This window comes from Zea mays, chromosome 1 (genome assembly GCF_902167145.1).
Source record: "Zea mays cultivar B73 chromosome 1, Zm-B73-REFERENCE-NAM-5.0, whole genome shotgun sequence".
NCBI lineage: Eukaryota > Viridiplantae > Streptophyta > Magnoliopsida > Poales > Poaceae > Zea > Zea mays.
Window position 1 is genome coordinate 114,794,807 of NC_050096.1, and position 23,382 is coordinate 114,818,188.

The 23,382-nt window shown below is 44.9% G+C and overlaps 1 protein-coding gene across 1 annotated transcript; it reads left to right on the forward strand.

Moving 5' to 3' along the window:
- Window positions 1–708: 708 nt before the first annotated feature.
- Window positions 709–2,245, forward strand: LOC100384235 (uncharacterized). Its single transcript, NM_001176803.1, is given in 3 exon segments — window positions 709–1,123; window positions 1,213–1,702; window positions 1,821–2,245. Coding segments are annotated over 3 exon segments (1,056 nt in total). The 5' UTR covers window positions 709–757; the 3' UTR covers window positions 2,021–2,245.
- The last annotated feature ends 21,137 nt before the right edge of the window (window positions 2,246–23,382 follow it).

Genomic DNA, 23,382 nt, shown 5'->3' on the forward strand with positions numbered 1-23,382 from the left:
ATAGAGCCTTTAATTGGTTCTTCCACTCGTGATGAAGGCTATCCAGAAGCAGCGGGTAAAAAAGGTCTGAACTGTAAAAAAGTTATTGTAAACTTTGAGATATAAGAATATTGTTGTGAGTTATATGGCATAAAAAATCATAAGACAACTATAAAATCTACAATCTTTATTTTATCCTTCTTGGAACAACTATAAAATGTTCCTCTATTTTTTTTCCACTTAAAAGAAATCAAAGCTAAAAGTCAAAAGAGGATTCAATATACTTTAAAAATTATATTTCATCCATTCTTTTTTTATTTGTCAAAACGTTAAAAAAACAACCACAACGATAAATATTCGAGAATGGATGGCTAAAAGGTTTCCTTTTGAAAAAGCAGTTTAGTTCTACTGCATTTTATCCGTTTGATTGATTTTCTACCTTTTAGCGACAGAAACACTTCATACAAATTGAACAAAACACAATCAGAGTTTAATTTGCTCGAGAGCGCTTGCATAAAACAGCCGCGCTACACAGCCTCTGAGATGGATGAACAAGAAGCACGGCCCACCGGCGCATATCATTTGCCGTGCCGGCCTAAGCTGCTCCAACCAAAACCGAAGCACCGGCCGACGAACGTGCACCTACAATTGTGCTGCATTTCTTGCACTGCGGCGACAAAGCTATAAATCCACCACAAATGAGAAACAACAACCCTCAGCAAATCAAGTGCTAATTACCTTGTACTGATACTGGAGCATAGGTACGGTAGCACGCACGATGTCGCTTCTCCTGGGCATGCTCCTCGCGATGCACCTGTTCCAACGGCGCGACGCCGCCGCGGCAGAGAGGGTCCCGGCAGTGATCGTGTTCGGCGACTCGACCGCGGACACGGGCAACAACAACTTCATCCAGACACTCCTCCGGGGCAACTACACGCCTTACGGCCGGGACTTCGCCGGCGGGGCTGCCACCGGGCGCTTCTCCAACGGCCGCCTCGCCGCAGACTTCGTCTCCCAGGGGCTCGGCCTGCCTCCCTCTGTGCCAGCGTACCTCGACCCTGGCCACAGCATCCACCAGCTCGCGTCGGGTGTCAGCTTCGCCTCGGCTGGCAGTGGGCTCGACGATATAACGGGGCAAATCTTTGTGAGTATATAAGAATATCCCACAGCAATTCCCGGCCTGTTTTTCCACCCCATTTCTGTTGAATTAAAAATCACGTGCCTTTCGTGCAGTCAGCAGTGACTTTGACGCAGCAGATAGAGCACTTCAAGGAGTACAAAGAGAAGCTCCGGCGTGGGATGGGGGCCGCCGCCGCGAACCACATCGTCGGTCGTGCACTCTACCTCTTCAGCGTGGGCGCCAGCGACTTCCTGGGCAACTACCTCCTGTTCCCCATCAGGCGCTACCGCTTCACCCTGCCAGAGTACGAGGCGTACCTCGCCGGCGCGGCCGAGGCGGCGGTGCGCGCCGTGTACGCGCTCGGCGCGAGGCGGGTCCACCTCCCGGGGCTGCCGCCGCTGGGGTGCCTCCCGCTGCAGCGGACCGTCAACCGCGCCAGCCCCGGGGACTGCAACAGGTGGCACAACATGGTGGCACGGAGATTCAACCGCGGGCTCAGGGCGATGGTGACCAGGCTCAACCGGGAGCTGCCGGGGGCTCAGGTGGTGTACATCGACGTCTACCGCCTCTTGTCGAACATGATCGCCAGGCCATCGGCGTATGGTGAGTATACGTCTACAAGCTGATGGTGGTACATCTTCTTGGTTACGGTCTTGATGGTGCAATCAAGGTCTTCTTGCTTAGTAACCGCTGCTGCCTCTGGGGTCTGCTGGGTGGCCAGGTTTCGAGAATTCAGTGCTTGGATGCTGCGGCACCGGATACTTCGAGACAGGAGTGCTGTGCAGCTTGGACAATGCACTCACATGCCAGGATGCGGATAAATACGTCTTCTTTGATGCGGTCCATCCATCACAGAGAGCCTACAAGATCATAGCCAACGCAATTGTACATGCTGCGTCAGCGTCACACAGACCCGAGTAGTAGTGCCATTATCTCGTTCCGGTGAACTTGAATTTCATACATATGCACGGGTTGTACTCATTCTAACAATCTAATGTTCATTCAATGTAAGAAGTAAGCATACGGGTTATGACGTATTTTGTACCGTTGTCCTGACTAGTACATAACACATATATACCACCCACTTATGTGTAAAATACTACGTCTACCAAATATCAATTCATGTTAATGGTTTACATCACTGCTAAAACACAGACCAGAGAAAACAAAGCTAGAAACCAAGTGCCCGTTGGTTCTAAAAGTTTGAAATTAGGTTATTTCGGATCATCGCCGTCGGACATAAGTTATATCCTTGAGTCTCCAGGTGCTGTCGGCATTTAAACTAGGTAATGGCCATAATGGCGTCCAATGGACCCTATAAGGTTATGTCCGACGGCTTAGCCGTCGGACATAACAATATTATCGTCTTCGGCTGCATGTGGGCCGTCGAACGTAATTTGGTGTTATGTCCAATGACCCTGTTTAGCCATTGACTTTTAAACTCTTATGTCCGATCGTATGGAGCAAAGCCCTCATACATAAGTAATTCTATGGAGGCCAAAATTACCCTTGTTTTTTTGTTAATTAGCAAAATTCACAAAATAACATATTTTATACACCAGATTCATCCATATTCAATACATACATCACATTCACATACATTCCCATTTGCAACACCCATTTCCATTCAAAAAATGACATTTGTTGGGGACTTGTTCTCAAATGCTATGAGTTAAGAACAAGGCAACACAAAAAATGTTAATCGATAAAGTTCTTCGTCCTACGAAGCATTATTTCCCTTAGGACATAATGATTTTCGGACGAAGGTTATGAAGGACGTACCTTCATAAACACAGCATACGATGATGAAGAATGAATCATAAGGAACATAGACAATTATATATTATTATCAACATATTTTTGCATTACTATTATTATGAAGAAACAAGAATAACATCAAATTACAAATGTACCTTCAGCTTGGAAGGAGATGAAAATACAGGTGTGACGCAAAAACAAATGCCAAGTCAGCGTGAACAGTACGGGGGTACTGTTCACCTATTTATAGGCACGGGACACAGCCCATATAAAATTACATTCATGCCTTTACATTTGGTAGTAATTCTATAGTAATCCACCGAGGTCTGAATAGCCTTTTCATCTTTAAGTCGGTTTCTTTTTCTGCTACCACACCGAAGCTTTCCCGCTCACATCTTCGGCGTTGTATCAACCTTCCTATTACTTTGGGCTTCTCCTACTGCGATATCGACTTGAGTCCGAAGATACCTGTTTACACATTATACTCCAGAAACACTGTTAAATCTTGTTTTTGAGGACCTTCGGAAGCCGAAGGCCCCCAACAGTAGCCCCTCGCAATATTAATTTGTTAAAATAATAAATTTAGATTGCGACATGGACAAAGGCTTTAAGCCGAAGGTCCGAAAAAACACCTTCCCTTTGCTAGAATAGCAACATTCACTGACAGGCGGGGTCTTTCAATTTTTAACGCACTGGGCGTATAAATAAGAGCATACCGCGAGCTCATTTGGCACGCTCTCTTGCCATCTGCTCTCGCTCACTCAATTTTTAGCTCTTGCGCACCAAAATTTGCTTAGCTTTTTAAGTTTTTAAGCTTCGGCGCTGAAAACAGTTTTTTAGTGTTTGTGAAGATGTCTGAAGATAAGAAGGCTGCTCCCGAGATGAAGCTGAGTCTCTCTGAAGAAAAGAACCTGGGGTTTCTTATAGCAATGTCGAAGACCAACACAGAAAAAATCACCAAAGAGATTTTAGAAGGTTTGTCTGAAGATACTGATGACAGCGACAGTTATGATGTGGATAGTGGTGGTGAAGACTCCGAAGATCGCCCCTGGCGACCAAGCCATTCAGTTTTTGGCAAATCAGGTATCAAAGAAAATCATCTTGTCAACATGAGGGGAAGATACTTCCGGGATTTATCCATTGTGAGGGTCGACGAAGGAGAGAAAACTTGCCCGACCCCTGAGGAAAATGAAGTCGTAGTGTTCCGAAGCTTTTTGAAAGCTGGACTACGATTTCCCCTGAGCAGCTTTGTCGTAGACGTGCTGAAAATGTTTGAAGTCTATCTTCATCAACTTACCCCCGAAGCAATTATAAGGCTGAATATCTTCGTGTGGGCCGTGAGAAGCCAAGGTCTGGAGCCTGATGCGAAAAGTTTCTGCAACATACACGAATTATCATACGAGACAAAACCCTGGGGTAAGGAACAGTATCACAATAATTTTGGCTGCTACAGTTTCGTTTCTCGATCTGGGTCAAGCTGTCCCGTGCCAACATTTCGGAAGAGATGGCCCGGCGACTGGATGACAGAATGGTTTTATGTGAAGAATGACCTGAAAGCACGGGAAGATATTAAAGGTATAATTATGCGCCCTATTTGGCAAAGTTTCGGCCTGCGAAGGCCGAAGGTTGAGATGAATGAAGCTGCCGAAGAATGCCAGAGAGCCTTCGGAGTTATTTGTTCTTTTATTGGAACGAGAGATTTGGTCCAAGAGCATATTGCCTTCAGAGTATGGCCGCTCGCGGAAAAATGGGAAATGCCGCAAGAGACCATAAAGGAGGCTGACAAAGGTGGGCTTATCAGGCTGAAGTATACTTTCAAGTTCGGAGATAAATTCGTTGAGCCAGATGATGACTGGCTAAAAAGCATTGAAAATTTAAGTGATGAACTACTTGGGGCTTACTCGAAGGCCGAAGATACTGCATTGTCAGCAGCCTTCGGAGGCCGGAAAAAGAAGAGACTGAACCGAGTGTTTGACGCAATCGGGTTCGTCTACCCTGACTATCGTTATCCCATTCGAGGGCAGAAAAGAAAAGGCACAACCTCTGCGAGAGAAGAAGCTGCAACTGCTCCTAGTGAGCCAGCACCGAAAAGAAAAAGGATAAAGGTCCTCACACATTGGCCACACTATATTGAACCAGCCTCGGTGCCTGAGTTCACCGGAGATACCTCTTCGGCCACCGAAGCTAAAAAGCCAACCAAGCCAACCTTGCTGCCAAAAGTCGCAGAAATGGCCGAAACGCCAACAAGAACAGAATTGGAAGAACCAAAGATTTTGTTATCAGAAACCAAAGAGATGGCCGAAGCGCCATCGTCAGAAAAAATGGAAGAAACAAAAGGATCAGCTGAAGGATCAAAAATATCAGAAGTTTTAAGTCCTTCAGCAAATGTTGAGACAACAAAAATCCAAAAGGGGCAAACGGTGACCCCGAAAAGAAAGAGAATGATCAATGTGTTAGATGTTCTGGAAACAATTAAATCCTCAAGCACAACTCCGAAGAAGACTGTTTCAACTTCCGAAGCGAAAACTGAAATTTCTGATACTAAGGCTCCAGAGCCAGAAACTGAAGCTGAAGCTGGGCCCTCAGAGGCCACGAAGGTAAAATCCTTGGAAATCGAGGAAGAAAAAATAACGGAGCCAATCTTTGAAGAAATCAGCGCTGTTGCCCCCGAAGCATCCCCCAAAGTCCTTGATTATATTGTTCGTCATGCTTCGGGGAAAAAATTATCAGAAAAAGAAAAGCAAGAGGCCCAGCTTTATGCCCAAAAACTGAAGTATCCAACGGGGGCGTTAATATTCAACGGCAGTGGAGAAGAAGACTTTTTGTATTGTCTCCCTGACAGCAAGGAGATTTCTGTCTGTTGGGAGATGAGCAAGAGCTTCGGATTCCCAACACTAGAAGACAGGCTCTCAGTGTTGTCGAAAAACGAACTGGCCGACAGCCTGGCATATAATAGCTTAAAGGTGCAAAAACTGAGATCTTTATATTTTTTCTTGAGACCAAAATTTTTCGTTTGCTTAAATCTATTGACGCACACACACTTTTCTTTGCAGGGCCTTATACTTAGCAATGCCCTCAGGGCCCAAAAAGATGCCGAAGACGAAGGGTGCGCTATTGCCCTGAGCAACCTTCGTTCCAAAGTAATTGAACTGAGGAACGAAGGTCTCGAAAAAGATAAAATATTACATTCATTGATAAATAGAATAAAAGAAGACGAAGCTACTTTTAAGGGTCAAGCTGAGGCTCGGAAGCGTGAAATTGAAGATCTTCGAAAACAACTGGCCAGAGCCAAAGAGGAATGTATACTTGAAGAAACGAAGCGAGAACTTAGCGACCAATGGGCAAATCATTTAGAGGGAACTGTTGAAGAGCTTCGTTCGTCCAAGAAGAGATGCTATAACAAATCTATGGAGTGTGTCAAGAAGTTGAAAGCTAGCTTCGCCAGCGTCGGCGCATTCTCGAGCGAAGAAAACTTTACAAGAGGCAACCCCGAAGGTCCCATCGAATGGATCAATCACGAAACTGAGGCCTTCGAGGAAATTTTAAATAGCCGCGGAGACATATGTGCTTTCTCGGGTGCCAGGGGAATTGCCACCATTTTGGAGAAAAAGGGCTGCGAGCATGTAAAGATTTTAGCGCAATCCGAAGCTGTCTTGTCCTTCGAAGATGCGAGAGATTCTTCAGCCGAAGCTAGCATGGTTGGTGGAAAATTTTTCACCGATGTCTGGGAAAATGGTGGCCGAGAAATGGCCCGAGAAATTATCCAAAAAAGCGAAAGGGGCATTCACGATGCTAGAGAAGTAGCTGAGGCTGCTGAAAAAAGCGCAGAGCCCGAAGGGCAAATAGGTATTAACTAATGGTTTTTATTGTGTTGTAATTTTTGGCTTTAAACTTCGTTCACAATTTGTAATAGCAATGTAGCTGTGTCCTGTCCTCCTTCAGATCTTACTAAAGCATCTCCGGGCCCTCACCCGAAAGGAGATGACGAAATTAAAAAGATGGTTGAAGCTATCATGGATGAAGTTGTTAATCGGCTCCTGAACGAAGCTGCGGAAGTTGTTCTGAGAGAAAATTAAGCACTATTGTAAAAACTTCTGAAATGTAACATGTGTAACATCTTGTAGCCCTGAATGTAATATACCTGTTTTTATTGTTCAATTCTTTATGATGCATGAAATTTTGCATACGTACCGTTTTTGAGTCTTTGACGAAAAAACACCTTCCCTTCTTTTCATGCTTCGTGAAGAAGAATTTTTATTTATCACAACAATATCCATAGTGTTCTGATGAATAATATCCAAGCTTCGTGAAGATATTTTCCGAAGCTACACTTCCGAAGATCAATAGTGTATCTCCTTACGACTTAGCATGATTTTCTCCTTTTTCAAAACATTCTTCTGAAGATCGATATTGTGTCACCTTCTTGTGCCATATGCAGCATGATGTATGATGCTTATGCTATGCGAAATGATGTGATGATGTTTATGCTATGTAAGATGATATTTATTCCGAAGACACACGCACATCCCTGCGATAAAACACATAATCTATTTGAATCAGCGTCGACTTTTTTGCTATAAGCCTCCCTTATGAGCTTCTTCGCCTTTTACTTCAGCGGAATCAGCGTTTATTTTTCACTGTAAGCCTCCCTTAGGAGCTTCTTCGCCTTTTACTTTCAGCGGTATTCGCGTTGACTTTTCGCGCTTCGCCTTTTACTTTAGGCGGTATCAGCGTTGACTTTTCGCTGTAAGCTCTGCATTCCCTTTGGAACGACTTTGGAGCAGAAAACTTACACTGCGCTCCCTTCGGAACGGCTTTTTGTGACTTCAGCAAACTTACTCTGCGTTCCTTAGAACGACTTTTTGTTGCTTCGAAGAATTTTTGATAATTCGAAGGTCCTCCTTGTTATCGCAAATCTTTAAGCTTCGACAACTTAAGCCTGTGGAGAAAATATATTTTCCTTGTGGCAAACAACGAAACTATTATATGAAATCTAAAAAATGTCCTTTATTACACAGAAAATAAAACTGAATGAAAAAGACTGCTTTCAAGGTAGGATATTTATCAATAGATGTGCTTCGATTCTGGCACAGTGCTGTTGACTGTGCGAGCTTCGGACTGTTCTCTGAAGTCCCTTTGGTGTGGAGCATATTGACTCCCTTCTGGCTGTTGGCCTTGTTGCAGCGGTGGCGGAGGCGGAGGCTGTTGCCAGGAAGCTTGAGGTTGACTCGCCGAAGCAACAAAAACTGCAGGGTGGTTGCCTACATATTCTGGGATGTAAGTCGAATGATACGAAGCAGTGTGCATGACCTGCTTCGGTTGAGCCTGTTGTGCTGCAGCTTCGGCTATTTCCTTTTGTTTCTGGATGGTAACATGGCACATCCTGGTGGTATGGCCTTTGTTCTCACCACAAAACAAGCAAAAAATTCTTCTTGGTTGATCTCCAAATCTTCCGCCGAAGCCCCTGGCGCCTCTGCCTCTTGGAGCTGGTGGTCGGAAGGAGCCTTGCTGTTGCCCCGAAGCCTGTGAGGAGCACTGTGGCCTTTGCTGCTGGCTCCCCCTATCATCATTTTGAGTAGAGTTGTGAATTGACCTAACGTGCCTCGGATAGAACCTCCCTCCGAAGCCCCTGGTCATTTCAGAAAACCTGAAAGCCTCCTCCCTTCTTTGACGAAAATCATTATCGGCCCGAATATACTCATCCATCTTCTGGAGCAGCTTCTCCAAAGTTTGAGGAGGCTTCCTAGCAAAGTACTGAGCTGAAGGTCCTGGCCGAAGCCCCTTGATCATGGCCTCAATGACAATTTCATTGGGCACTGTTGGTGCCTGTGCCCTCAAACGCAAGAACCTCCGGACGTACGCTTGAAGGTATTCTTCGTGGTCCTGGGTGCACTGGAATAGAGCTTGAGCAGTGACCGGCTTCGTCTGAAACCCTTGGAAGCTGGTTAACAACAAGTCCTTCAGCTTTTGCCATGAAGTAATCGTTCATGGTCGAAGGGAAGAATACCAGGTTTGAGCAACACTCCTGACAGCCATAACAAAAGATTTGGCCATGACTGCAGTATTGCCACCATACGAAGATACTGTTGCTTCGTAGCTCATCAAAAACTGCTTTGGGTCTGAGTGGCCATCGAATATGGGAAGCTGAGGCGGCTTGTAGGACGGAGGCCAAGGTGTAGCCTGCAGCTCAGCGGATAGAGGAGAAGCATCATCAAAAACAAAATTCCCATGATGGAAATTGTCATACCAGTCATCTTCGTTGAGGAAACCCTCCTGATGAAGGTCTTGGTGCTGGGGCCTTCGGTGCTGCTCATCCTGAGTAAGATGACGAACTTCTTCAGAAGCTTCGTCTATCTGCCTTTGCAGTTCAGCTAGCCTGGCCATCTTTTCCTTCTTCCTCTGCACCTGTTGATGAAGCATCTCCATGTCTCTGATTTCTTGATCTATCTCATCCTCTGGCGGTGTCGGGCTAACAGCCTTCCTTTTCTGGCTTCGGGCCTCCCGAAGGGAGACAGTCTCCTGATTGTGGTCCAGCGGTTGCAGAGCTGCAGCCCCAGTTGCTGAAGCTTTCTTCGGCGCCATAGTGAAGGTTTATGATCGCCGAAGGTGTTCGAAAACTCAAAGAGTGGAAGTGAGTTCACCGGAGGTGGGCGCCAATGTTGGGGACTTGTTCTCAAATGCTATGAGTTAAGAACAAGGCAACACAGAAAATGTTAATCGATAAAGTTCTTCGTCCTACGAAGCATTATTTCCCTTAGGACATAATGATTTTCGGACGAAGGTTATGAAGGACGTACCTTCATAAACACAACATACGATGATGAAGAATGAATCATAAGGAACATAGACAATTATATATTATTATCAATTTATTTTTGCATTACTATTATTATGAAGAAACAGGAATAACATCAAATTACAAATGTACCTTCAGCTTGGAAGGAGATGAAAATACAGGTGTGACGCAAAAACAAATGCCAAGTCAGCGTGAACAGTACGGGGGTACTGTTCACCTATTTATAGGCACGGGACACAGCCCATATAAAATTACATTCATGCCCTTTACATTTGGTAGTAATTCTATAGTAATCCACCAAGGTCTGAATAGCCTTTTCATCTTTAAGTCGGTTTCTTTTTCTGCTACCACGCCGAAGCTTTCCCGCTCACATCTTCGGCGTTGTATCAACCTTCGTATTACTTTGGGCTTCTCCTACTGCGATATCGACTTGAGTCCGAAGATACCTGTTTACACATTATACTCCAGAAACACTGTTAAATCTTGTTTTTGAGGACCTTCGGAAGCCGAAGGCCCCCAACAACATTCACAACGCCAAATTGTATTCACATATAAAACATCACATATAGTTCAACATTAACATAGTTTAAGGTCGATACACATTCAAATAGTTCGAAGTCATTCAAAGTCATTCACATTGACATATTAAGAGCAGTGGAATCCTAACTAAGGCTATCAGCCATCACCTGGTTGGTTAGAGTTATGGCCACTTCTAGCCTAGGCTGGACCGTGGGTGATGAAAAGGTTGTTCACCCATAAAGTCATGTCGTCGTCTTGGCCAGATGCATCTCCAGGTGCTGCAACCAAAGTCAAAGGTGTCTGGAAGCCTTGTAACACATAAGTTGAGATATTAAACACTAAGTTCTTCATTTCTATCACATACACATGTATATACACAAAAGTGGCGGAGGTGGAGGCGGCGGTGCAAGTGTCGAAGGCGGCACCCCAAAGGTTCACATAGTACTCGTTACGAATAAGATGCAAGTAGCTGTGGAGGAAGCACAAATACCTGATCTGGACACCCATTTGTTGTGCCACTTGCTACAAATTAGATGCAAGTAGCTGTTGAGGAAGCACAAAACAAAATAAGTTTGTACTTGTTACGAATAACATATTACTTCAACTTAGCAAGAGGAAAGTATGCTGATGTGCCCAGAGGTTCGCATAGTACTCATCCTTCTAGCTTTGGTGCTCAGCTTGTTTCTTGTGATACTCCACATGTTGCCTTATAACTTTCTACATAATGGAAATTTCCATGTCCTAGGCGATGGCGCGAGAATGAGATGTCTGCGAAGACAATGATACAAATTGTTGTCCACGACATCTTAGCTCCCTGGAGCCAAACAAAGAATCAAATATTATACCCATCCTACCTAGTGAACAATAGCATCGGTACAATCACAAACATATGAGATGACTTAAAAATCGAAATGAAATACTCTCATCGTCCATGAGCTTGTCCGCCTGCGCTAGCGTATGCTACCCTTAGTTCAATTGGTTGGCTCCTCCAGTCATCGTCCTGCCCATGGTGCTCAACCATCTACTCATATGCCGCCTGGAGAAAAAACATATCAAATATCAATACATAAGGTGATGCAAAAGAAGACTACAATATAAAAAAACTCACTAGGCAATCGATAGCTATCTGAGTGCACAACCCATCAGGATTATGAGGATCAGAACCCTATGCCCATGCACAAACACCTCCTTATCCGTGGGCTTAATGCCGGATTGGGCTTCATGTACATACAAGTTAGAATGACACACTTCTATTTAGTTTGAAGTTAAAACATAATATAACGTACCATTCTCTTAGCCAAGCGCACATGTCCATCACCACTATACGTGTGGAACGATTCAGGACCACGGTTCCCCTTTTTCTTTCGAAAATGGTCTAGAACTCAGGGGAAGGCCATCACCTTCACAAGCAGTGGCGAGCCCAGCCCTTAAATTTAGGGTGTGCCAGTAAAAAACATGGAAAAAGAAACAACAACCGAGATTTGAACTCTTGTTGGCTAGTTCAAAAACAATACTTAGACATCTAGGATAACTACTCTTTTATGTTCTTAGGGTGTGCCATGGTCCATATGAACCACCCACTAGGTCTACCCCTGTTCACAAGGCCTGATAACCATCTGATCGGGTGGCCCTCCAAGGAACGGACACCTACATGAAATGCTCCTTGATTAGGTAAATTGATTCATTGACATGTACCTAAAACAAGAATTAACAAAAAATTAATAGAGAAAACAATAATGGAAGAAAGCCATGTTAACAGTTTCAGTATCGGTTTTAACAGCTAGAAGATTTAGTACAGGTTGGCGGTTTCAACCGGTACTAAAGGTATTAGTACTGATTGTCTTCAACCGGTACTAAAGCCTTGATATTAGTTCCAGCCTCGAGCTGGTGCCATAAGCTGAAAAGAGGGGATGTGTCGCCTAAAATTTTCGAAGAAATTGTTGAAGATTTCACTCAGTTAAGTGCTGAAAAAGGTTAACAAGTACATTCTCTCATATAGTACAATTGAAACAGTTATTTATTTGTTTAGATTTCTTGATATTTGTGGTTGATTTGTATATTTATGGGGGAAATTAGCAAGTTCATTCTCTAATATGTGTTGCAATATGTATGAATACACTAGAAGTTAGTAGCAACTAAGATTTGAGCTTTGTTCATTGGCTACATAAGTTTGATCATTGATGGTTGGTGTGTACTATTTTTTATTTGTGTGAGTTAATCATATCATATGTTGTGCATTACGAATGAAGGTAATTTAATACTCTATAAGAGGTCATATGTTGTGTATTACAAATGAAGGTAATGTAATACTCTTTAAGAGGAGTGTTATCCAATTTTCCCAACGATTTGCTGGAGATTTAACACCTTTAACTGTGAAAAAGGTTAGCAAATTATCCTCTCATATAATATACCTAAAATAGTTGTTTCTTTGTTTACATTTCTTCAATTTTGTGGATAGTTATGTCATATGTTTATTACAAAAAAATATTGCATCAACAATGTTTTATGTAAATAATGCAAATGTACCTTCAACGAATGCACAACACGGATCAACGCTCTAAAGTATATATTGGAGGCGCTAGCTATTTTCTAAAGATGGTCGAGAGGCACAAGCTTAATGGTTTCATGTGTTGTCCATATAGATTATAAGAATGAGAGAGAATAGTCGTCATCGGCACCAATTCAACTACACTTGTTGCAAAGGGGTTTCATGTCTAACTATATTTGTTGGACCAATCTTGGAGAAATAGGGGTTCTGGATAGGGATGGCAATTTAACCCGTAGACCCAAAATTCGATGGGTACCCGACCCGACTGGTACGAGTAAGAGTGAAGAGTTTAACACATGGGTGCACATGCACCAACATGAAATTTCATGGGTTTGGGTGCGGGTTTCTATTTTAACCCATGGATGACCCGCACCCGACACGAAATTTTGTTTATTCTTTATTTTGGCAAAAATTTATTAATAGGCCATTTGGTTCCAATCAACTAAATTTTAGTCCTAACATATTAGATGTTTTGGATACTAGTTTGAAATATTAAGCACAGTCTATTATAAAATTAATTACATAGATGAGGACTAACGGGTAAGTGAAATGGAAATGGGCTTAACCATTTTATTTAATTTATTTTGGCGCTTGATGACCATCATAACCTTATGGACTAACTGGTTTGCCTAGTCTTTGATTCATAGGTACTGTAACATCCTGAATTTAGGGTATAAAATTCCTTCTCTAATATCTACCAAATTCGGGTGTTACTCCTTTTCTCACCTCTATAGTTTTTCGTTTCTATTCTCTTTAATAGGATTTTGGGTTAATTATGTGGGAGATGTATTATTTTCTTTGGAATATTAAAATCTAGGGGAGATATGAATGTTTGCATCATGCTGAGTTTAAACTTTATTTTTGGTTGATGCACATGTTTGAAATATTTTAATTTGAATTGTGGTTTGATTTGATTTGAATTCCCTAGAGAAAATAAAAAGAAAAGAAATTAGAAATTTAGAAGAAAAAGGAAAAGCCATTTCAGCCCAGTTGGCCTAGCTAATTAAGCCCAGCCCCGCCCCCGCGCGCGCCCACCCTCCCTGACAGCCGGGCCCCACCTGTCGGCGTCGTGCTCGCGTCCGCACGTCCCCGCTCACCCTCTCCCTCTGCCCGGTGGGGCCGACCTGTCGACGCCAATTTCCTTCGCGCATGCATCCCGCTCTCTCTGCCCCGTGGGCCCTATTTGTTAGCGCCGCTGCCCGTTCCCTCGCGCACGCGCCTGTGTCTCTACGTAGCGGGCCAGCCCTATTAGCTCTGCATTCCTTGCGAACCACCGCTGACCCGCGCGTGCACGCACGCCGAGAAGACCGGCCATGTCGCATGCCCACGGGCCCCAGCTCCCTTTTGAGCACCGCCCGCACCCGCTCTCTCCCCCTGCCTCATTTCGCCCACGCCCACCCTCTCTCGCACTCTGCCGCCGCCGCTAGAGCCCGCCAGAGTAAAGCGCCCGCCGTGTCGGCCGTCCAGGACGCCAGGAGCCGCGGCAAGCCTTCCCGAGCGCTATCTAGAGGTGAAGAACAAGCTCCCATGCTCGGTTTTCCATTAATCTCGCTCTATCGGGGTCAATTCGCCCTCGTCGGAGCTCGGCCGCGCCAGCTTGCCGCACCTACGCGTCGTCCGGCCAAATTGGCCCCGTCCCGAGCCCTGGTTGTGGTCCATAGTGTTCCCCTTCCCTTGCCGGAGATAGCCTGAGCCTTAGCACGCCCGATTCCCCTCCCCACAGCCAGGATTCCTCACGAAAGTTCCCTCGACCCGCCTAGAGCACCCCCTCCACCGTTCTCTTGCCTCCGATCCTGTTCTCGCGGCCGGAGTCCCACCAGTGAGTTCGCGGGGCCCTCCTCGCCAGTCCAGGCCATCTCCGGCGACCTCAAATGCCCTGGAGTCTGCACCCGCCCTGTCTCCGGCGACTTCGCCGTTGTGGGCAGGAGAAGCGCTGCCCGCAGCCGTCGACCCCTGGCATTTGATCTCAACCATCCGTTCTCGATCCCACGGTCTGGATCTCCGGATACAGTTTCGAGCATGCGCCCTGCCTCTGAGCCCTATCTGTCGGTTGCCTACGCCCCCTAGCGCTGGGCTCGACCGGTAAGCCCCTCCCTTTCCCAGTCACTGAATCCCCTGGCCCGCCTGTCAGCGCTCGCCCGCGCGCGCTCAGGTCTAATCCTAGCCGTTGATCTGTATCGAGCGGCCGAGATCACCCGACACCCGTTTGTTTGGAAAAGTTGTTAAAAGAACCCTCAGCTTTTTAGAAAATAACCCGCAGTCCTGTGGTCTTGCGTGTAGACCCCTGATTTCTTGTAGAGAAGCCCATGGACATTAGTTTTATCACAAAAATAGGTCTAATTTAGTATTTTGAATTCCAAAACTTGTTTATTTCACATCTTTCGCATATGAACTTCAAATTGGGTGGCTCAAAATGCAAAATGTTCATAAAATTATTCTCTATCTGTTTAAATTAGTATCTTTCACTGTCTGCATGTCTTAATTTTATGTCTAAGCTTAAGGTGCATTTAAAATGATGGTTTACTTATTAAAAGGAAAATAAAAAGGGAAACACTAATGTGTAGTTAAGTGATTAACTTGTGAAAAGAATTTCATGTAATGTATGATCCCACCCCTAGAATGACTTTGGTAATTCCTTAAGATATCTATGGTTAAGTTATGTAATCCACTGAGATAGGCAGTATTTAGAGAACCACAAACCTCTAGGTGTATTAATCTACCCTAGAATCTAGATTTCACCTTTGTGTTTATACTTTTCTATTGAATTTGTGTTCGCTTTGTTGCATATGTTTGGTGTACTATTTGTTTGTCATTTCCCAAATGTGTTGAATGAATGATTGCTTTGCATAGATAACGAGCAGTCTGAGGTTTCGGAGTGTGTTGCAGGAGACTTCTTCGAGCAGCAACCTGTTGAAGGCAAGTGTCATCTGACCCATTATGTCCTATTTACTTTAAAATTCATTGTCCCGCATTACATAATTAAAACCTAAGGATTGAGTAGCTTTGTATTTACCTTGTCCTTGATTACCTTTTGGGTTATTATGGTTAGCTTCATGCTATTGCTTTACTTTAATCAATGAACATGATGAGAATATTTATGATACGATGATGTTATCTTGATGATGATGAACTTGTGAAACTTTAGGGGACTCAGGCTATTTCCTGAGTACCTCTCCGTAAGGACCTGTTCGTTGAGAGACCACTTGGAATAATAGTATAACCATGAGGGTGGAATGGGACTCCCTTAGTGGATTAATTAGATGAACTTGGGGGTGTAGTTGGCTTTGCCGGAGGGCCGTCAATAGGGCCAAGGCATAGTACTTGTTCTACTAAGGGTGGGTGCCAAGGTTCATTCGATTTGGTTTTGTTAGTCACCCACCGTAGGGAGGAGTACTGTGTTTGTACGACTAGCGAAACCTAATGAGCAACTGCACACCAGGGGAATCTTTGTAAAGGCTATGTAGTGAATCCCTGGCCATTCACCTCGGTAGTGAAGATCGGGTCTGTACAACCCAGGGTAGGAAGGGATCATGACTCATGAGTAAAGTGTCAACCTCTGTAGAGTGTTAGAAACTGGTATATCAGCCGTGCTCATGGTTAAGAGCAGCCTTGGGATCCTCTTTGATTAGAATAACTTTGGATACTTTTATGATGATGGTAAATGGTAATGAATATAACAATGGTTTCTGGTATTTTCTCTTGGAGGGAGTGCCATTTGGGTAATAACTTGTGTTTATTACTAAAATTTGGCTTTCTACTAGTAATAAATACCTAACCAACTAAAGGCAACTGCTTTGAGCTTAACTCCATATACAACTAGTCTACTTTTAGCCAAATGGGACATTTGCTGAGTACGTTGATGTGTACTCACCCTTGCTTTAAAAACCACCCAACCCCAGGTTGTCCCAATTGCAATCAGTGCTCAGGAGAAGATGATGGCAACATGGAGGACTTTTAGGAGTTTCAGGACTTCGATGAGTTCTAGTTGTGTTTAGTGGCAAACCCTCAGTCAGCTGCCTATGGAGGCCTTATCATTCTATGTTTCGTATCCACACTTTGATTATGATTATGACTATGTTAAGTTAATGACTCTATGGATATCTTGGACATCTTCATGCAATAAAGTAATATTTCCATTATTATTTTGAGCAATGTGTGATGATGTCCAACTATGTAATCATTGTGTATGTGAGTTTCTGATCCTGGCACGTACATGGTTCGCATTCGGTTTGCCTTCCAAAACCGGGTGTGACATAAGTGGTATCAAAGCCTTCCTGACTGTAGGACCGCTAACCTAGACTAGAATGGTCGCTTTAAGGAATATAGACCCTTACCCTCACCTTGACCTTTGGTGTTATTTCAAAAGTTGGTCATCTCGACCAATTCTATGTTATATTACTATCTATACACTCATCTTATAAATTTTTTTATCTTACTTTACTTATGGTTTATTTGCTGGTCATATAGTTCTGTTCTCACTCTTATAGATGGTCCGTCTTAGATGCACTACACGTAAGTCGGTGATCCCTTTCTTGCCCTCTCGCCTTGTGGAGTGTCCATGTAACACCTCAAGTGTTACCATGGCTAGAGCACACCTTGGCACTAAGGACTGAGATCATATGTGGTAGAGACTTAGGGAAACACATAAGAACTTGGAGATCATGTGTTAATCAAAGTTGTTAATGACCTAAGAAGTATTACTCAAATCTTTGTACACTTACTACCTTGGATAAGAGGGGGAAAGAACCCTAGACCTCTCTTAAACCCTATCTCCCAAAACCATGGATAAGAGGGGAAAGAGAGTGAGCAAATGTGCAAAACATGAGTAATCTTTACCCAAACCTTAAGTAACCTTATAACCAGCAATTAGGGGAAGGAAATATTGCAAAAAGACCCCTGGAGAAAACCCAAATCAAATCTTCAAGTGGAGAGAGAGCTAGAGCTCTCTATTTCTCTCTAAGTTAAAAACTACACCTACACTAAAGATCAGTCATGTTCACCTCGAAGCTGGCACCAAATCCACCTATGTTCTATACCAAAAATGTGGCATACCACCCAAGGCACCCACTGGAAAAAGCTGAGCCCGAGACTTGGACGTTTGACATGCCTTGGCATGGTTTTTGTCGCGAGGTGGGCAGTGTGACACACCCGATTTGGCGACCAGAGATCTCCCTGCCTAGGCCATATCTGCCATGGCAGCTCACGGATGAGAGACAGCCCTAGGTGCCAGGAAAAGACTCGCGCCGGATTTTTGCCAAGATTCGCACGTTTGCGACTTGGGTGAGCTGTGGAACACGGGCAGAAGAAAAGCTCCACGTGTTCGACGCGCTCGGTGTGCGCCAGAGCACGCCCGCGCGCGCCCCGCGTCGCGCCAACGGCCAGCCGACGCCATGGCCCGCGCCCGCGCCTATAAAGCCCGCTCGGGCGTCGACTGCACTCTTCCGCGCACACTCAAGCCTCACCGGAGCTCAGTTCACCGCCGTTTGCCCGTGCGCGACGTGCCCGCGGCCACCCGAGCCACTGCCGCCGTAGACCGGCCAGCCCAGCCCTTCCCAACCCTGTCCAACCCCCTAAAACGAGTGTACACGCCCCAGTGAAGCTCCCCAAGCGAGGAATCGAAGCCTGCTTCGCCGGAGAGGCCAGTCCACGGTCGCCGGAGTTCACAACCCCGCCGGAGTGCGCGGACCGGGTAAATCACTAAGCCATTTCTCGATTCACTGCACAGATAGCCTATACGTCACCCCAGGAAGCTCACCGTGCCCTTGGATTGAACCAGATCGCCGTGGTTTGGTCGGTACACCCGCCGCCGACGAGAACACCAGCCTGCGCACGAGGACTGAGCGATTTCGGCCATCCCCGCCGTCGAGCCGTATATCGCTGTGACCGCCAGAGCCTCCCCGAGCCAACCCTGCCCTTCTCCGGACCTCTCTCACCGCCGGCAAGCCGCGCCGCCCTTTTCTTTCCCACGGGTACTGTTTACATTGGGGGAAGGACCGCGGGTGAGAGGAAGAGAAAGTCAGGGGGCTTTTTGAAATGTCAACGACTCTGGGGAATAGTGGCGCAGGGGTAGATTTGAGTGGGTTGATTTAGTTTTAACCCAGGGACCTCGGTGCAAACTGCTTTTCCAGAAAATCTTATTAAAACTGATTTTAAATTTGAACAGAAACTTGGAAAATCCATAACTTCTGTTTAGTTCATCCAAATTTGGTCAAACCAATTTTGTCAGACTCTAAATAATGTGACCTACTTAATAAAAATATAAAAACCCCTATGTACTATAGAAAACTATCAGGTTCTGATTTAATTATAGATTTGGCCAAAAGCTCAATAATAGAAAGAAAAATAGTTGTACTATTTGGCTAGGGTTAGAAAATTTTGGAGAAAGCTATGTCCACCTACTGACCAAATTAAAAATGTTGAATCTCTCTGACCACCCCATTAGGTTAGTTTTTACCCTTTATTTTACAATATGCTTAAGGTTAAGAAAAATAGAAAGTGTGATTTAAATAATGAACCAGAGGGCACCCCTATTTTTGTTAGGGTACTAATTCAATATAGTTCACTGGAAAAATCTATCCTACCCTGGTTTAGTGTAAAATGAGTGGGATACCTTTTATTTGAATAAAACAAGGAAAACTTAGAAAAACCCTACAAAAATAACCCCAAGGTGAAAACACCCCCACCCTTGGGATAGTTAATGTTTTGTTATTAAGAACTTAGGAAAAATATGAAATCTGTTGTTTGACATTTTTCAAATAACAATGTAGTAGAAAGTGCCTTTTAGGCATTAAACTTTAGAAAATCATAACTAAATAACCACCCCTTAGCTTTCTGTGATTTTAGGCACAGAAGCCTATTTTTACTGTTAGATGCCAACAAAAATAACCTTTAGGACAGAACCCACCCCTAATTAAGAGTTGTAGCACAAGGTGGCCCATTTACCCAACTTTTATTATTTTTTGTCTAAAGCATAGCCTTTTTGTTTTGAACCTCAACTTCCTAGAAGGGGCTATAGTGACCAATGGCAACCCACTGTAATTTTTACAGAATTTTTGGAGAAAGTTAAGCTACTGTTATAGTTCAAACCCCCACTTGATTTCATAAATAGAATTAACGAAAGGAAAATGAATAATGGAAATTAGTGTCATCCTAAAACCCTTGTAAATTGTCCACTGAAATATATAAAGGCAATACAAATCCACTATGTTTATCCTCAACAAAATCTAAACCTAGGAGTGATAAGCATAAACCACTAAAGGCCCCGTATGACCAAGCAAACCCTAAGTTATTCCTTAACTTAGTTTTTCTTCTCTCAACATAATGTTATTAAATCTTGCATAATCATGACATACATGTTCATTGCATTTCGATAGACTGTAACCTTGCTGACGGAGAGTATGTCCTCGTGCCGGAGCAAGGAGCTGCTCAAGAGGTAGCCCCGGATCCAGCCCAGAGTCTGCATCAGAGGATCTGCCTGCCACTGCTTTGGAAGGCAAGCCCCGGTTTATGCATAACCTGTTATTTATGCTATTTTACTTCACTTAATGATTGTAGGTTTGATTGTGCACTTAGGTGTAGGAATTGGTTGAAACCCTAGTTGCATGATCTCAGGAATCCTGTTGAGATGAATACTAGTATGCTAGGTCGAGTAGCTGCTTTATTAATTAGGATCTCGGTAGAAGACGAGTGATTTTTCTAGCACTCGCACGAGGTCAGGAAATTGGTTGTATCCACTTTCTTATCATAATGAGGTTGGTTGGTGGACAACAATCCATGGGGATTGGTTGTTCACGGGATAAAAATTGGAATAAGGATTAAGGTGTGGTACCGTGTGTCAAGCGTTTGAACGTACTAAACACATACCGAGAAATATGGTAAATCGGTAAGCCTAGTACCTGAGTGAACCTGCCCGCAGACTTTACCCCTCACACGACCTGAGACGTGGTCTCCCATTCCGGTTATGGTGGGTACAAGTGCGGTCACTGCACGATGGCAGTTGGGGTCAGTGAGGCATTGTACGCCAAGGCGGTGAGCCCTGATCTGTTGCCAGGGAATCGATGGGGACGGTTGATGTGTGTGGGGACGGAGTGCCCCTGCATGTCATGTGTTTAGGTTTACCTTGCAAGGATAAAAACTCGATTCGAATCGTCTACTTCTCGTAGCTAATGAGACTGCTTGATCCATGCTGCTACATTGAGTAACAAGTGGAAATATGATGAGTTGATATAAGATGTTGATTGCTAATAATGTTTGCTACTATGTATGAGTAGATAGTACACTTTTAGCCTTAAGAGAGTCACACTTAAACATGACAGAGTAAAACTTGATTTAGAAACTCAGCTAGTGCTTTTGGCAACCAAACCCCACAGCCAAACTGCTGCATGTCTAGAGGTAGAGGAGTAGACTCCTCACACCGGGTAAGTCTAGCTGAGTATTAGTATACTCAGCCTTGCTTGTGGCATAATTTTTACAGGTTCTCTGGAGGAAATGGTTGCTGGAGTGACTTGGCCGTCCATCTTGCCACCGGGTTGGACTGTCGAGTGGGACCCTACCTCGCCGAGGAGGAGCATGAGGAGTGATGGGACAGGCTTCCCCATTTCTCTACTTGTTTACCGTTAGTTTTATTCCGCTGCACTACGAACAATGATGACCACTTTTGCAAAACTCCGATGATGATGTAATAATTTAATACTCTTTAATGCATGGTCTTATGCTTTATTGTATTTGCTCTGTGACTCACCATCGAGTGAGATTGTGGTACTTGATCGTGTCAGTGGCCGTGTCGGACTAGATCCGAGGGATTGACGGGTTATTCCCATTTAAGTGTGGTCTAGCCTCTAAGGCGGGACTTAGGCACTTAAGTTGGAATAATTCGGGCAGTTCCGCCACAGTCCACTGCGCCGCATGGTGACAGGACAGTTGAGTCACCTGGAGAGACTGCATCGCTACCTGCATGAGGAACAGGAACATCGACGCTAGGAGCGGGAGCCATAGGACTCTTCCCCCTCGCCTCAGTAGGAGGTGGAGTCTGGGAGGCAGCCCTCCCCTGTGCCTCAGCTTGAGGTACCCCCTACACCACCACAGGGCACCCCAGCTTCTGGAGGAGACCCTAACGGAGACGACGATAATGGTGGCAGTTTGAGCCACAACGTAGAGCTTTCGGAGGAGCAGGAGCTAGAAGGATGGATCGTCTGACCCATCACTCATGACGCCGCGCGCAGTTGTCATTTCCACGATGCTCTCGACACCTTGCTGCATCGGGCATTTGACCGACACACTTGGTCCATCGAGTACCGCTGTGTAGTCTACTAGCACAGTCGTGGGTTATGTCTGGACCAATGGGTGGCTACCTGCTTTGTGCGTCGTCCGGATGATGATCTCTGACGTGCAGATGCCTACTCAGAGCATTATTCTATCACTAAGCAGGACAATGCCGAGGCAGCCTTGCAGGACTCTGCACTTTGTGTGCTTTCGCAGTACTGCTTGTTGCTAAGTGGGGTAGCTAACGGCCTCGACCTGAAGTATTACCCCCACCGCTCGACAGGAAGTACAGGAGGTGTGATTGTCTCACCAGTTGGTGAGGGCAATCCCAGATTGAGCAGCATGGTCAACCTGGTCGCCGTGCTCAACACCGAGCTAGACCACGCCCTTGACGAGTTGGGTAAGGCTCGGGCTGAGATTGCGGAACTGCGTGCTAAGCGCGCGGAGCGCCACCATCAGGAGGATGGTTCCCCTGCCCCTGTTGGGACTCAACACCCTTATCGCTCCCCGCCCCGTGGTCATCATGCTTATGGCACCCCTGACTGCAGGACCAAGATAGACTTGGAGCCCTAGATTGATAGAGTCAGAATTTGTAATAAATGTTTAAATCAGAGTCTTAGTCTTAGTCAGTCTTACTTAGTGTTAGTTTTCTTATCATGTGTATCCATGTTTGTCAAGATGAACTTATGATGGATTTGGCTCTTTGTAATGATTGTCATCAAGGTGTGGGTATCCCCTGCAACTTGGTGTAGTTATTAATAAAGTTAGTCATTTAGTTGGGCAACCTTTTATTTCCACTTTCCTCTTTATCTGAGAAGTTGTCTTGGCTATGTTGAGAGTCAGTGAAGATGCTCATTGGTTCAGTGTTGCGAAGACTTCTATATATCTTTTCTTATGCTGAAAGACTGCAGGGTCAGGTCTGATGTGTGTATCCTTTCTATAGATGTCTGACAATAGACGCCGAGATGGAAGGCGTGCCCAGCAAGAGCAGCAGTCACCACAGGATGAGGCATACCCCAGCGGCAGTTGCCACCACCACCCCTAACGACAATAGAGCAGATGTTTCTGATGCAGATTCAGGCAGTCCAAGCGATTGGTTAGACCCTAGCGGCCATGCAATAGGTGTAGCAACCTCAACCTCAACCACAAGTGAAGATGCCGCAGATGCCTAGAGACAAGCATGCAGAGTTCATGAGAGGTCATCCCCTGTGTTTGCCCACTCTACAGACCCCATGGATGTGACACCCCAGGTGTCTATTTCGTGTTATGTCGGGAGATTTATCCTAATCTCAGATGCTCAGTGAAAATTTCTATCTCTTTATCACATATATCACCATTTATCAAGTTACTCATGAAAGTTTCACCAACTTTGGTCTCAAGAACAGCCAAATATGGAGCCTA